The sequence below is a fragment of the Silurus meridionalis genome, chromosome 18 (assembly GCF_014805685.1).
Source record: "Silurus meridionalis isolate SWU-2019-XX chromosome 18, ASM1480568v1, whole genome shotgun sequence".
Taxonomy (NCBI): domain Eukaryota; kingdom Metazoa; phylum Chordata; class Actinopteri; order Siluriformes; family Siluridae; genus Silurus; species Silurus meridionalis.
The window spans coordinates 2,013,752-2,028,751 of record NC_060901.1 but is presented as its reverse complement, the minus strand read 5'-3'; the positions used below and the strand labels follow the sequence as shown (position 1 = coordinate 2,028,751).

At 42.0% G+C, this 15,000-nt stretch overlaps 2 protein-coding genes across 2 annotated transcripts in view; one reads left to right on the top strand and one right to left on the bottom strand.

Annotated features, from left to right (window-relative positions):
• The window catches only part of LOC124401812 (NACHT, LRR and PYD domains-containing protein 3-like), an 11,981-nt gene extending 1,560 nt beyond the window's left edge, over positions 1 to 10,421 (bottom strand). The window contains 9 exon segments of the mRNA XM_046874304.1: positions 785 to 955; positions 1,178 to 1,351; positions 4,394 to 4,574; positions 4,577 to 6,154; positions 7,935 to 8,139; positions 8,241 to 8,292; positions 8,916 to 9,032; positions 9,270 to 9,386; positions 10,256 to 10,421. Of these exon segments, the coding sequence (XP_046730260.1) occupies positions 785 to 955; positions 1,178 to 1,351; positions 4,394 to 4,574; positions 4,577 to 6,154; positions 7,935 to 8,139; positions 8,241 to 8,292; positions 8,916 to 9,032; positions 9,270 to 9,386; positions 10,256 to 10,374 (2,714 nt within the window). The 5' untranslated portion in view covers positions 10,375 to 10,421.
• Positions 10,422 to 12,119: 1,698 nt separating this feature from the next.
• orc5 (origin recognition complex, subunit 5) overlaps positions 12,120 to 15,000 on the top strand; it is a 7,737-nt gene continuing 4,856 nt past the window's right edge. Inside the window, exons 1-6 of the mRNA XM_046873410.1 lie at positions 12,120 to 12,214; positions 13,056 to 13,180; positions 13,279 to 13,371; positions 13,501 to 13,686; positions 14,763 to 14,837; positions 14,999 to 15,000. The exon at positions 14,999 to 15,000 is cut by the window's right edge and continues 110 nt beyond it. Of these exons, the coding sequence (XP_046729366.1) occupies positions 13,061 to 13,180; positions 13,279 to 13,371; positions 13,501 to 13,686; positions 14,763 to 14,837; positions 14,999 to 15,000 (476 nt within the window). The 5' untranslated portion in view covers positions 12,120 to 12,214; positions 13,056 to 13,060. The remainder of the gene's footprint in view (positions 12,215 to 13,055; positions 13,181 to 13,278; positions 13,372 to 13,500; positions 13,687 to 14,762; positions 14,838 to 14,998) is intronic.

Below are 15,000 nucleotides of genomic sequence, written 5' to 3'. Positions count from 1 at the left end.
TCCCTACAATGTAAATATTTTCCTGGAACTCTGAGGCAGAAGAAGCCTTCCAGAAACTCAAGGACCTCTTCACGTCCACCCCCGTGCCAGATCTGCCACGCCAATTCATAGTGGTGGTAGATTCCTCAAGACTCCCCCAGGAGGTCTACTCCATGCACTCCATGTGCCCAGGCGCCCTTGGTCCCACATTGCCTTGGATTTTGTCATCGGTCTGCCCCCCCCCACAGCCGTCACACCACTATCCTCTCTGTGATCGACCATTTCTCCAAGATGGCCCATTTTGTTCCCCTTCCCAAACGACCTTCTGCCAGGCCCAGCTTCTGCTCCAGCATGTCTTCCACCTTCATGGTTTCTCTCCCGCCTCAAGCCCATCCAAACCTACTCCTTCCCTTTACCAGACAGCATCCACCCACCTGGGAGGTCTCGCCTTTACTGTCCGCTGTCCCCTGAGTTCCAGATGTCGGGGAGAGGGTTGCAGTATCTGGTTGACTGGCTGGGTATGGGCCTGGATATATCTGACTGTTTCTTTACTTTGATTCCTGCCTGCTATAAGCCATGCCATTGCCTGTGTTTATGTATTTTGGAACTGTTCACTCTGCTCATTGCCTTGCGATGATACTGTTTGGTTTTCTCTTCTGCTCTTTTTCATGCTATTAAAGGCTATAAATCTCATTCTTGTCTGTGTTCTATATGAATTAATTCTTATATTATGTACATTATTTCTGTGAAGTTTCCTTATAACACAATTCTGCTTGTAATCTATAATATAAAATAATGATCTGACCTCAGTGTCTCTAGTTTACAGTGTGGATTCTGGAGCCCAGCAGAAAGCAGCATCACTCCTAAATCCTTTAGAAGGTAATTGTAACTCAGGTCCAGTTCTTTCAGATTTGAGGAGCTGAGAACTAGGGAAAGAGTTTTACAGCTCTCCTCTGTGAGATTACAACACTGCAGACTGAAAGAAAAATAATAATATATTTATAACATATGCACATTTACGGTCCAAGTGAAATTCTAGTTCTGGAAATATTTAGTTAAGCTTTTTGTTAATAGCTTTTTTCCAGACACATATCTGGAAGGGTTCTAAATGGTTTGGTTATAATATGAATATACACATAATTTGTTCATAAATTTTCTGTAATAAAAATGTATAATGTTTAGTGACTGATTAACTGACCTCAGTGTCTCCAGTATACAGTGTTGATTCTTCAGACCTGCAAAGAGAATCTTCATTCCTGAATCCTGCAGGTTATTAAAATTCAGCTTCAGTTCTCTCAGACTGGAGGAGTTTGAGCCGAGAACTGATAACAGAGCGTTACAGCTTTCCTCTGTGAGTCTGCACTCAGACAGGCTAGAAGAGAAATGATGAAATAATTATAGTTTAATCCACAGAGGCCACTTAGATGTTTGTTCCAGTCCTTGTCATTCTGAGAATGGACTACTATAACTCACTCCTGGCAGCTCTGTCTCTGACTGACATCCAGCCTCTGCAACTAAACCAGAATGCATCTGCATGATTTGTTTCCAACTTTCTTACTTATTCAAACAGCATCACATTTTCTCCATCCTCTATCACTGTTCCACTGATCTTACCATCTGTCATACATGCCTTCTTTGTTCTTTGAAATGACCTATTCCATCCCAACAGATTTCTCAGACTGATGGCATTCCATGTTCCATGTTCCCAAATTCTATCAGAATGTGGACTTTGCAACCAGAGAAGAAAACACGCTGGATGTTGTTTACACAAACATCCGGAGCGCATACCGGGCGAAGCCCCGCCCCCACCTCGGGTACTCAGACCACATCTCTGTTATGTTGATCCCAGCATACAGACCACTCAGCAGGCGTTCAAGACCAGCTCAAAAACAAGTGAGAACCTGGCCAGCAGGATCCATGTCCGCTCTCCAGGACTGTTTTGAATGCACTGACTGGGACATGTTCAGGGAAGCTGCAACCAATGGTGATTTCATCAACTTGGAGGAGTACACGTCAACAGTGACCAGCTACATCGGCAAGTGCATTGATGACGTGACTATCTCCAAGACCATCACCACACGCTCCAACCAGAAGCCATGGATGACCGCCAAGGTGCGTGCGCTGCTAAAAACAAGAGACTCTGCCTTCAGAGCAGGGGACAAGACGGCCATAAAAACAGCAAGGGCCAAACTGTCCCGTGCTATCAGAGAGGCGAAGCGCGCACACGCCAAGAGAATCCATGGCCACTTCCAGGACAGCGGAGACACCCGGCGCATGTGGCAGGGCATCCAGGCGATCACGAATTACAAGACCACATCACCTGCTTGTGACCGTGACACCTCCCTTCCAGATGCGCTGAATGACTTCTACGCCCGGTTCGAGGTGCAGAACAACTAGCAGATGTCTTCACTGACATCTTCAACATCTCCCTGAGCAGCGCCACTGTTCCTACGTGGCTCAAGACGACGACCATCATTCCTGTGCCGAAGAAGTCTTCTGTCTGTCTTGTGCCTCAATGACTATCGTCCCGTTGCACTCACACCCATCATGATGAAGTGCTTTCGAGAGGCTAGTCATGAGGCACATAAAGACCCAGCTCCCACCCGCACTAGACCCCATGCAGTTTGCGCATCGTCCAAACCGCTCCACGGACGATGCCATCTCCACAACCCTCCATCTGGCCCTCACCCATCTGGATAACAAGGACTCTTATGTAAGGATGCTGTTCATAGACTTCAGTTCAGCATTCAACACAATTATTCCTCAGCACCTGATCGAGAAGCTGAGCCTACTGGGCCTGAACACCTCCCTCTGCAACTGGATCCTGGACTTCCTGACTGAGAGACCTCAGTCAGTACAGATCGGGAACAGCATCTCCAGCACCACCACACTGAGCACTGGAGCCCCTCAGGGCTGTGTGCTCAGTCCACTGCTGTTCACTCTGCTGACTCACGACTGTGCACCAACGCACAGCTCGAATCATATCATTAAGTTTGCTGATGACACGACCGTGGTGGGTCTAATCAGCAAGAACGACGAGTCAGCATACAGAGAGGAGGTGCAACGGTTAACAGCCTGGTGTGGAGCCAACAACCTGTCTCTGAACGTGGACAAAACCAAAGAGATGGTTGTTGACTTCAGGAGAACACAGAGTGACCATTCTCCACTGATCATCGATGGATCTTCAGTGGAGATCGTCAAGAGCACCAAATTCCTTGGTGTTCATCTGGCGGACAACCTCACCTGGTCACTTAACACCAGCTCCATCACCAAGAATGCCCAGCAGCGTCTCTACTTCCTGAGAAGGCTGAGGAAAGCTCATCTCCCTCCCCCATCCTGACCATGTTCTACAGAGGGACCATCGAGAGCATCTTAAGCAGCTGCATCACTGCCTGGTTTGGGAACTGTGCAACAGTTTTTTCCCGCAAGCCATCAGGCTCCTCAACAAACCTCTGAACTGAACTCTCTCTCATACACATACACACTTACACACACACTTACACAAAACTAAGTGACTGATCTGTACAACCGGACTCAACACACATACACTTCGCACACCCAGGTTTCAGCACCATTCACACCTTTCATTATAGCAAAATGTTTACATGCCGTTTGTTGCTGATCTTCCGGGACTTGCTCTTTTTGCACAATATTCTGTCCAAATCCTTTGGTCAGAATTGCACAATTCTGTTTACATTTCTCTGTTTACATTTTTCTGCTACTGTGCACCTTATTCTGTCACGACAGGTTGGCGGAGCTATTGCTGTTTTTATTTTTATATTTTGTGTATTGTCCTGCACTGTCTTGTGTTGTCTTTTGCACTGTTTGCACCAGTTGCACACATGCACTTTATGTGGCGAGGATCTTAGTTCCTGGCCCTGTGTTCTTCTGTTCTGTGACTGTTGTTTTATGTTGTTTTATGTAGCACCTGGGTTCAGGAGGAACGTTGTTTCTTTTCACTGTGTACTGCATCAGCTATATATGGTTGAAATGACAATAAAAGCTTCTTGACTTGAACTAATGAAATTGCATGAAATTTTCCACTCAACTGAACTAGGAGACCAAAACCTGTTCCAGCATGAAACAAAATGCACAAAGCCCCAGCTCCGTGAAGATCTGCTTTACATGAGTTGGAGTGGAAGATCTTAAGTGGCCTGCTATAGTGCAGGACTGCAGCTCAGGTCTCCTCAGCTCACCTACCTCAGTACCTGACTTTACTAACACTCTTTTTAACCATCTTTTGTTCATATAATGTATTTATTAGTAAAACTTCTCTTGCTGATGGGGATGTTGGCCTTAGAATTTACTCCAAATTTCTTTAGAGATTATAGTAACTTATTCACAAGAGTTTAAATAATGCAGCATTAAAATAATAATTCATAAAGTAATTCAATTCAAAATGAAAAATACTTACTCAGCTTTTCTGGATGCTTTGACCACTGGCAGCAGCCTCAGAAGACCTTCCTCTGATTTGACATATTTACTCAAATCAAACTCATCCAACTGCTGCTCTGAGTTCAGTAACACAAACACCAGAGCAGACCACTGACCAGGAGAGAGACTCACTCCAGTGAGACATGATAACCTCCTCTGCTGAGGTAAGTTTGGACTTCCAGCACTAAAGAATGATCATTTAGTTCATTCAGACAGTAGAACAAATTGATGGACTTCTCTGAAGGAAGGTTCCCGTTGATCTTCCTTTTGATGTACTCGACTATTTCCTCTTTGATGTGAAAGCTACTTTCTATTTGTTGCAAGAAGCCTCGTAAGAGTGTCTGATTGGACTCCAGTGAGAGGCCCAAAAGGAAGCGGAGGAACAGGTCCAGGTGTCCATTGTTACTCTGTAAGGCCTTCTCCACGGCACTCTTTAGGAGGTCAGACATGTTTGACTTGCTAAAACAACTAGCAAGTTCATTGTTTTGTTCTGTGATATTTCTGTTGATGAACAAAAAAAATTCATACAATGCAGCCAGAAACTCCTGGACACTCAGATGCACAAAGCTGAACACCTTCCCCAGGTGAAGTTCAAACTCCTCTCTGAAGATCTGAGTACACACTCCTGACATTGACACTTCTCTGACATCAATGCCACATTCTCTCAGGTCGTCCTCATAGAATATCAAGTTTCCTTTCTCCAGCTGCTGAAAAGCCAGTTTTCCCAGTGCCAGGATGCTCTCTCTGGTCTGAAGAAGGTCAGGGTCACATTTCTGATGGAACTTTTGGTTCTTGTGTTTGATCTGAAAGATCAGGAAGTGTGTGAACATTTGAGTCAGAGTCTTAGGGATCTCTTCACTCTCTGCTTCATCCAACATTCTCTCTAGAACAGTGGCTGAGATCCAGCAGAAGACTGGGATGTGGCACATGATGTAGAGGCTTCTGGAAGACTTCATGTGTGTGATGATTTTATTGGCCAGGCTCTGATCACTGATCCTCTTCCTGAAGTACTCCTCTTTCTGAGGATCACTGAACCCTCGTACCTCTGTTACCTGGTCTACACACTCAAGGGGGATCTGACTGGCTGCTGATGGCCGAGAGGTGATCCAGAGGAGAGCAGAAGGAAGTAGATTGCCCTTGATGAGGTTCGTCAGCAGAACATCCACTGATGCTGATTCTGTCACATCACACAATCTCTCATTGGTCTGGAAATTTAGCGGAAGTCGACACTCATCCAGACCATCAAAGATGAACAGGATTTTGTATGTGTTACAGTTTAATATTTCTAGTTTTCTAATTTCTGGGAAAAATTGATGAAGAAGTTTTGTCAGACTGAAATGTTTCTGCTTCATCAGATTCAGCTCTCTAAAGGGAAGTGGAAAGATAAAGTTGACGACCTGATTTGTTTTTCCTTCAGCCCAGTCCAGAATGAACTTCTGCACAGAGACTGTTTTTCCAATTCCAGCAACTCCTTTAGTCAGCACACTTCGGATGGACTTGTCTTTAAAGATCTCATTACATTTGATGGGTGTCTCCTGTGCTGCTGATCTCCTGGATGCTTTCTCAATCTGTCTCACCTCATGTTCATTGTTGACATCTGCACTCCAACCCTCTGTAATGTAGAGCTCTGTGTAGATCTCATTCAGAGGTGCTGAACCATGCTGTGAGATTCCTTCATGAACTCTTTGAAACTTCTCTGTCAGTTTGGATTTCAGTTTTTGCTGACGCTCTGAAGCCAACTCTAATGAACAAAGGAATCACATATTGAATCACAAGTTTATTGCAATAAACAATAAGCAAAGCAAACATTTAACCACTCGTCTTATTCCTAAATTATATTCTCAGTTAAACATTCCAACGGCCAAACTTTGAAGAACTACCCAATTGTTCTAACAGTGGTCCATATGTAATAAAATTATGAGTAGAAATACAACCACAATTCTAAAAAAATGCATAAGCCCATTCCACAGGCACTAATGCACCACCATACCATCAGAGATACAACTTTTTGTACTGAGTGCTGATAACAAGCCAGATTGTCCCTCTCCTCTTTAGTCCAGAGGACATGGTGTACACGGTTTCCAAAAGAAATTTATATTTCTATATTTTGAAACATTTCTGTTTTGCAATTTGATGCGGATGAACATTATTCTGAAATTGTTTTACAATGTGTAAACACAGTCTTTCACAGATTGGTGAAGTTCTGCCTATCTTTACTTCTGAGACACTCAGAAGTTTTCCTCAAAATAGTAAATTTCCTCAGTTTAAACATTTGGTATGTTTTCTATGTTTCATCATAAAAATGGAAAATGATAAAGCTTCTTGACTTGACTTAAATAAAATATAGGTTGATGAGATTGTAGATCCTTGCATTCTGTTTTTATCTACACTTTTCCAACCTTTTGGCATGCGCAAATGAACATTGTGCATCTCTTTAAAGTCTTGTCCTGTCGTGCACTTTTATTGGTCTTCTGTCTATTGTTCATTATTGACTGTCAAGCTGTGCTGAAACAAAACCACCACCAACACTATTACTGCAGATGTTACTGTGTGTTGTGACAACAAATAACGGCCTACGGTGAAGCAGACAAGCAGTATCGACAAGTTGAAGCTGTCACAGATCAAATGCTTTGAGCTCAATGAGGTCATTATGAAACGTGTACAATCGCTGATTTACTCGGATGGAGCTGGAACTGGATGTTATTATGATTACAGGTGTTTATGAGCAGCACATTCATTTAAATTCAACTAACAAACACAAACTACCAATGCTCTAAACTCACACCTGAACCTCCAACCATTCACAATCCAAAATTCACATCTGAACTCCTTCTAGCCAATCACAATCCACTATTCACACCTGAATTTACAGCCAATCACAATCCACTATTCACACCTGAACTTCCAGCCAATCACAATCCAATATTCACACCTGAATTTACAGCCAATCACAATCCACTATTCACACCTGAATTTACAGCCAATCACAATCCACTATTCACACCTGAATTTACAGCCAATCACAATCTACTATTCACACCTGAACCTCCATCCAATCACAATCCACTATTCACACCTAAACCTCCAGCCAATCACAATCCACTATTCACACCTGAACTCCTTCCAGCCAATCACAATCCACTATTCACACCTGAATTTACAGCCAATGACAATCCACTATTCACACCTGAACTCCTTCCAGCCAATCACAATCCACTATTCACACCTGAACTCCTTCCAGCCAATCACAATCCACTATTCACACCTGAACTCCTTCCAGCCAATCACAATCCACTATTCACACCTGAACTCCTTCCAGCCAATCACAATCCACTATTCACACCTGAACTCCTTCCAGCCAATGACAATCACACTATTCACACCTGAACTCCTTCCAGCCAATGACAATCACACTATTCACACCTGAACTCCTTCCAGCCAATGACAATCACACTATTCACACTGAGCAGGGGGAAGTGAAGGTATGGACCAGCGTTATATTGATGATTATAAACTCTTACTGTTTTGCAGTGTGTTAGCGAGATCTGTGCGTTTTATTTTCTTTAGAACGTGCAGAGTGAACTTCAGGACTCCCTCTCTGAGACTTTCCAGATCTTCCACATCCTCCTCCTCCTTCTCAGTGCATGTTGGGTAATCTGGACTCAAAAGCTTCATTAACCTCATCAGCTCTTTCTTCACCAGAGTGATGATTTTGTGTTCCAGCTCCTGATTAGAAACTCACAGTGAGAGATCTGAATAATGCTACAGAGTGAAAGATGCTTTTATTTTAGGAAACAGTAATTTTTCTATTACTTTGGGTCACACACCTGGAATAGTGACATCTGGACTGAGCTCTTCTTTTCTGATTTATTATGAAGTCTGTAAACATACAAACAAAAAAGACATTATTTAATATGGACTAAATGTATGTGGTCATTGCTTTGTTGTTGGTTAAATACGTATTAAACAAACTATTATTAATGACCTACTTTTTCCTATTACAGTTAGTGTTTGTTTTGTTTTGTTTTGTTTTGTTTTGTTTTGTGTAGCTCAGTAGTTTCTGATCCTGTTTTGTGTCTTCTGGATTTTTCTAGGTTAGTAAACACTTTTAAAAGAATAGTCAGGGTTTTGTGTAGGGATGCATCCCATAATAATAATGACATTATAATGTTTTAAGTGAAAAAGGTCTTGTGAGTGTGTTTGGCAGTTTGTCTTATAATCTGATGAATGTACATACACACACACAGAAGTGTCAGCAATGTTGCGTGTGTTGCTGCTGCTTAGTCTTAATTTAGAGGTATTCAAAAAGAAATGCTGGGAGGTCGAGGTCTGGGGTGACAGAAGAATTCATCATGTTCATTTGAGGTTATTGGAAGAAGCTTCGGATTGACACAATATCTTAAATGAATAATTGTTCATTTGTAGCACTGAAGTCCATCCACCTAATAAATCTCATGAAGGGCTTCAGAATGAGTGGAACCTCTATTAAACACCATACTGACCTCACATCAGCAGGACTGACTCCAGATCTGAAGTTAATTAGATAATCCTTTGATCTGTCACTAATACTGGACCCAAGGCTGGGTACTGGTGATTCTGCTCTCGTTCCCTCCATCATTCTAGAACACAGATATAATTAAAATCAAGATTAAACTGGATACTGGAGATTCAGCTTTGTGTTGCCTCACATTCTTCCATGTTTATATTCATTAATAATGTATGGCATATTACACCAAATGTAAAATCCCTGAACATATGTCGTAGCAAAATTATGTGTTTTTCTTCTGTAATGTTTTTCTAGATAAAGTGATTTGGATCAGGTTAAACACCGCAGTAAAACACTTCACCATACTGACCTTCCATCAGCAGGACTGACTCCAGATCTGAAGTTAATTAGATAATCCATTGATCGGTCACTAATACTGGACCCAAGGCTGGGTACTGGTGATTCTGCTCTCGTTCCCTCCATCATTCTAGAACACAGATATAATTAAAATCAAGATTAAACTGTAAAATGTATTGACGTGTAAGATAATGTGTACTAATGCATCCTAGTGGTCCTTATATGCCCTGTAGACTGGGAAAGGTGGCACGTTCTGTGTTTCTGTAAGTGAGGAAAAGAATAAAAGGTGAGAGAACAAAGCAGAGAGATAGAGAGAGAGATCTCAATCTCACCTCCCTCACCTTGTCTCCAAAACGTCCTACATGTGCTGTCCCTCTAATAAACTCATTTCTAATCCTGTCCATCGTCGTCACTCCCAACGAACATCTCAACATCTTCAGCTCTGCTACCTCCAGCTCCACCTCCTGTCTTTTACTCAATGCCACTGTCTCTAATCCATACAACATCTCAGGTCTCACCACAGTCCTCTAAACTTTCCCTTTCACTCTCACAGATACTCTTCTATCACAAATCACTCCTGCTATCACTCTTCTCCACCCACTACTCCCTGCCTGCACTCTTTTCTTCACTTCTCTAACACACTCTCCATTACTCTGCACTGTTGACCCCAGGTACCTGAACTCCTCCACCTTCTCCACCTCTTCTCCCTGTAACTGCACCACTCCACTGCCCTTCCTCTCATTCACACACATGTGCTCTGTCTTACTCCTACTGACTTTCATTCCCCTTCTCTCCAGCGTGTACCTCCACCTCTCCAGGCTCTACTCCTCCTGCTCCCTACTCTCACCACAAATCACAATATCATCCACAAACATCGTAGTCCACTCCTGTCTGACCTCGTCCTTTATGTGTGGTGGAACTTATATGGTGAAGACGGGGATTTTGATTAATGGTTTCGCATCACAGACATGCATCATTCACACTCAAATATATACTTACTGTCCATTAGTGGTCCAAAAGACAAACTCATACCTCCTTCTCCAGATTACACTCCAGCATGTCTGTTCATTTTTTATAATTAAACATAAGTAAAAAAAACTCTCACAACTCTTCTGCATCTGGTTTCAGTTCAATATGTCGATGTGTTATAGCTGTAGATTGAGATACTCACTGAGTCTGTACTCGGTTGAAAGGCTCTGTTTTCACATTGCAGGAATGAAGCATAACATTTTCACTTTTGCTTTTCTTGGACTGGTTTTAAAGGAAGTGCGGTAATGTTTAGTGTTGACTGGGGGAGTGTATGTAGAACAGAGAGCAGTGGAAGGGAAACTGGAGAGAGAACTACATGTGTGTTATAAAAGCGAGAGAGATACAAATACATCTTGATGTTAGAATTGGCCATAAGACTGAAAACAAACTTGATTTGACTTGGAGTCATTTACCCAGATTGTGTGACATTATTATAATGATCTCTCCCTGCATAGTGTCATTGAGCGACTGCTGTATCTTTATATTAGATGCTTAAGTTTGTTTCAAGAACAGTTTGACCTTCTACAATGGTTTGGTCGTCATGTATTGATATGTAACTCAATGTTCTCATAGTTAAGGAGGTCTTCATATGCATTCTCTCTCTGTCTTTAAACTTCTTTCATACACGGTGTTTGTGTGACTCACATACCCAGATCTGTATTGGAGAGACTGAACAATAACGAGTGGGATGGGACTCTTGGAGTCGTGGCTTCCTCAGAGACAAACCTAACAGCCCCCATGTCAGGTAGCAGCTAATGGGAAAAGTTCCAAACACTCCACTGTGGACGTCGGGTCATTGGAGAAATGGATTCATGGATTGAAAAAACAAACGTCTTCCATATTGCTTCATTTGTTAATCCATAATTAAATGTTTTTTTCCAAACGACAGATGACAGGTCCAAATCGCAAAACATAACAAACAAATTAAAAGTCTGCTTACCTACCGAACAGAATATTATGCTTAAAAGACTCTTCTCTTGTTGTCAGACAGAGATCTGATCAGTATTTTATTGAAGCTTCATTAGAAAAACTGTTGCTGGAATTAGATTTTGATGCCAATGATGTCAGGTACTGCCTTCAACACCTGGTCATACCTCCACCTGTACCTCCCATATCCCACAGTGAGTATGCCTGAGTACTGGCTAGACCTGGGGATAGGCTTGGAATGTTTTCATACACTGAAGGTATCAGAAACTATAAGTAAATTTTGCAGTAATGAGTTTAGTCTCAGAGTCTCAGAGTCTCACAGCAGACAGAGAATAGGGAAGAGTGACGTCCTCAGTGGAGCAGGGGGAAGAGTGACATCCTCAACAGCGAAGGATGGTGGAATTTAATATATTTTCTTCAACTTGAATGTGATGCAATGTCCAAGGGTCAATTTTTAGCTGAATCTCATCATAAAAATTTATTTTAAAGAAAATTTGATGAATTAAAACTAATTTTTACCTGCGTTTCACCTACTGATTATACAGAGTTAAATATTGATAAACTGCTGCCACCTGGCGGTGAGAGGCAGAGTTACAAACTGGCCTGTAAATGTCTAAATCACTAATGAACACTAATAAATAAAAAACATAAAATATTTCGGACTCTCTTATAATCACGGAAGAAATATATTTTATCAGCATATCACTGGAACACAAATTTATATCATTTGTATTATAAGTACATATTTTTAGGTTTTTCTTCCTCACTTTTTAAATATATTTTAAATTTATTATTTTAATTCTATTTCGTTTAAATCAAATGTATACGTCATTGGAATTTATTTCTTATTTTGTGTGTTTCACAAAAATAAAATGTTGAAATGACAAACGGAAACTATTCCTGGCGTCACAACCGGAAGTGACGTTTAATGCCCACGACCCCACAGAGCGCGCGAATCTGAAGCGTGTGATTTTTATGTTGTGCTGCTTCGCGATAAAGAAAGTAAGTTATAATTGTTTATATATTTGTTGTATTGTTTTTAATGTAATTAAATTGAATAAATGTTTGGTGTTATATTTTCATATTAGTATTCAGCTGTAGGTTGTTTCCTAACTCTATTTAGAACGGTAATAAGGATAGTTGCTATGGTAACGGTTAGCCATGTTAGCTGGTTAGCAGGTGAACATCACCTCAGTTTATAACAATTATATTTATTTCATTTTAAAACGAGTCTATGGAAATCTTCACTCGGATTAGAGTTGCGGGTTTGTGCGCATGCGCACTTCACTTTTCCTGCCCACCGGTGAACCGCTGCTCCTCATGCACTGTGCGATCAAAAATATTCGGACACCTTCCTTCTTCCTCCCATTTTTGGTTCTTCTACTAAGTTCTTGGAGGCACACATTTGTTCAGGACGTCTTTGGGTTTTCGTTTGAGCGAGGAGATCCAAACGTGTTCCAGCATGACACAAAGTGTTCCAAGCCAGCTCCATGAAGATCTGCATTCCATTGGTCTGAAGATGTGGAAGATCTCTTGCTTTAGAGCTCCAGCCCTATTGAACATGAGGACTGTGCGCTGTGCGCTGACTGCAGCCCAGGAACCTCCTCACCTCAGGAACCTTCTCACCTCAGTTACATCAGTATCTTTACTATCACTCTTGTAGCTGAATGAATATCTACAACATCTAGTGGAACATCTTCCCTGAAGCCTGGATCTTCTTATAAAAGCAAATGGAGACAAGTGGAGAAAATGTCCACATGATAACGCTGGACACATTTTCTAACGTAATCTAAATAACATAACGTGATCCAAAGTGTACTAAGTGTGTGTGCTGGTTTTGTAGAGAAGATGTCCAGTGGAGCAGCACTGCAGTGTTCTGGATATCCTGAAGAGAAGCTCCAGGCTTTAACTCCAATCCTGATGTGTCGAGAAGCACAGGCAGAAACCCTGCTCACTCTGATGGGAGAGGTAACACACACACACGCACACACACACACACATAGAGTCCTCACTGTACCATCCCTGAACACTCTGGGTGTGTGTGTGTGTGTGTGTGTGTGTATCAGCCGGATCAGTACAGCTATCCCTCAGTGTTCATCTACGGCCACCGAGCCACAGGGAAGAGTCACGTCCTCTTCACGCTGCTCACAGAGCTCCAGGTGAGAGCAGAGACTGCAGCTCAGGTCATGTGATCTCATCATAGAAGAGTTCAGTCAGATCTGTATATATAATGTGTGTGTGTGTGTGTGTGTGTGTGTGTGTGTGTGTGTGTGTGTGTGTGTGAGAAGATCCCCCACGCTGCAGTGAGCTGTGTGGAGTGTGTATCAGCAGGACTGATGTTTGAGCAGGTGTTATCAGCTCTGTTCGGGGTGGATGCAGCATCTCTCCTGCCTCGCTCTCCTTCTCTCTCGGATTTTGTCAGGGTCTACAGACAGGCGTGTCTTCAACATCCTGCTCAGGAGACACGCTACATCGTGAGTCCACAGAGACACAGAGACACCCCACCATCTTATCTCCTCTCTACCGCTTCACTACTTCCTTTCTGCTCAACATCTCAGTCACTCGCATAGAACAGTTTATTTCACCGAGAATGGAAACAGGAAGTAGAGTCAGAGTCAAAGTCACACACACACACACACAGACACACACACACACATATATATGTATACACACATATTTATACACACACACACACACACATATATTTATACACACACACATTTATACACGTGCACACACACACACACACACACACATATATTTATATACACACATATATTTATACACACACACACACACACACACATACATTTATACACACACACACATATATATGTATGAGGTGATATCAAAGTTTTGAGACTCGCTCTCATTTTTTATTTTATTTTTTTTTAAACACAAGAAAGAATTGAATTTATCTATGTTCACACACTATCACAGCACTCCCAGCGTTCTTCTAAAACGTGTCCTGGAAGTCTTCTTTTCGAAGCGTGTCAAGAACCTTCTGCGATTCGCACCAGAACGCGTCAAAACAACAGCATCTTCATCTTTGGGGAAAAGGGTGGAGTCAGAGCGCAGTAGCTGAATCTGGCCAGTAGGGTGCAGAAGTGAGATCACGTGGATCGTTCTCTGACGATCATCATGCACGTGTTGCCGAATGGTTTTGACGTCACGCTGAGCGTCTCTGCGGCAGATTCGCCCAGTTTCACGCAGAATTTCCAGTTTTGCTCTTTGTTCTAAATCACAGACGTGGAAACGCACGTGGGTCAGAACAGCACCAGTTAATTCCCAAACCTTTTCATGGCACCTCATATACAGGTGCATCTCAATAAATTAGAATGTCGTGGAAAAGCTCATTTATTTCAGTGATTCAACTCAAATTGTGAAACTCGTGTATTTAATAAATTCAGTGCACACAGACTGAAGTAGTTTAAATATTTGTTTTATTGTGATGATTTTGGCTCACATTTAACAAAAACCCACAAATTCACATCTCAGTAAATTAGAATATGGAGACATGATTGTAAAAATAATTGAATCTGTGTTTTAGGTGGTGGAAAAAGCAGAGCTGCTCAGGGACATGGAGGTGAACCTGCTACCTGCTCTACTGCGCCTACAAGAGCTGGTAATTCTAGAACACACACACACACACACACACACCTGTTACTATAGAGATATCAGTGGAAATGAGTCCATCCAGAATTCAGCTATATTGAATATATGAAGATAAAAAGAACTCTGTGTGTGTGTGTGTGTGTGTGTGTGTGTGTGTGTGTGTGTTTTCAGGT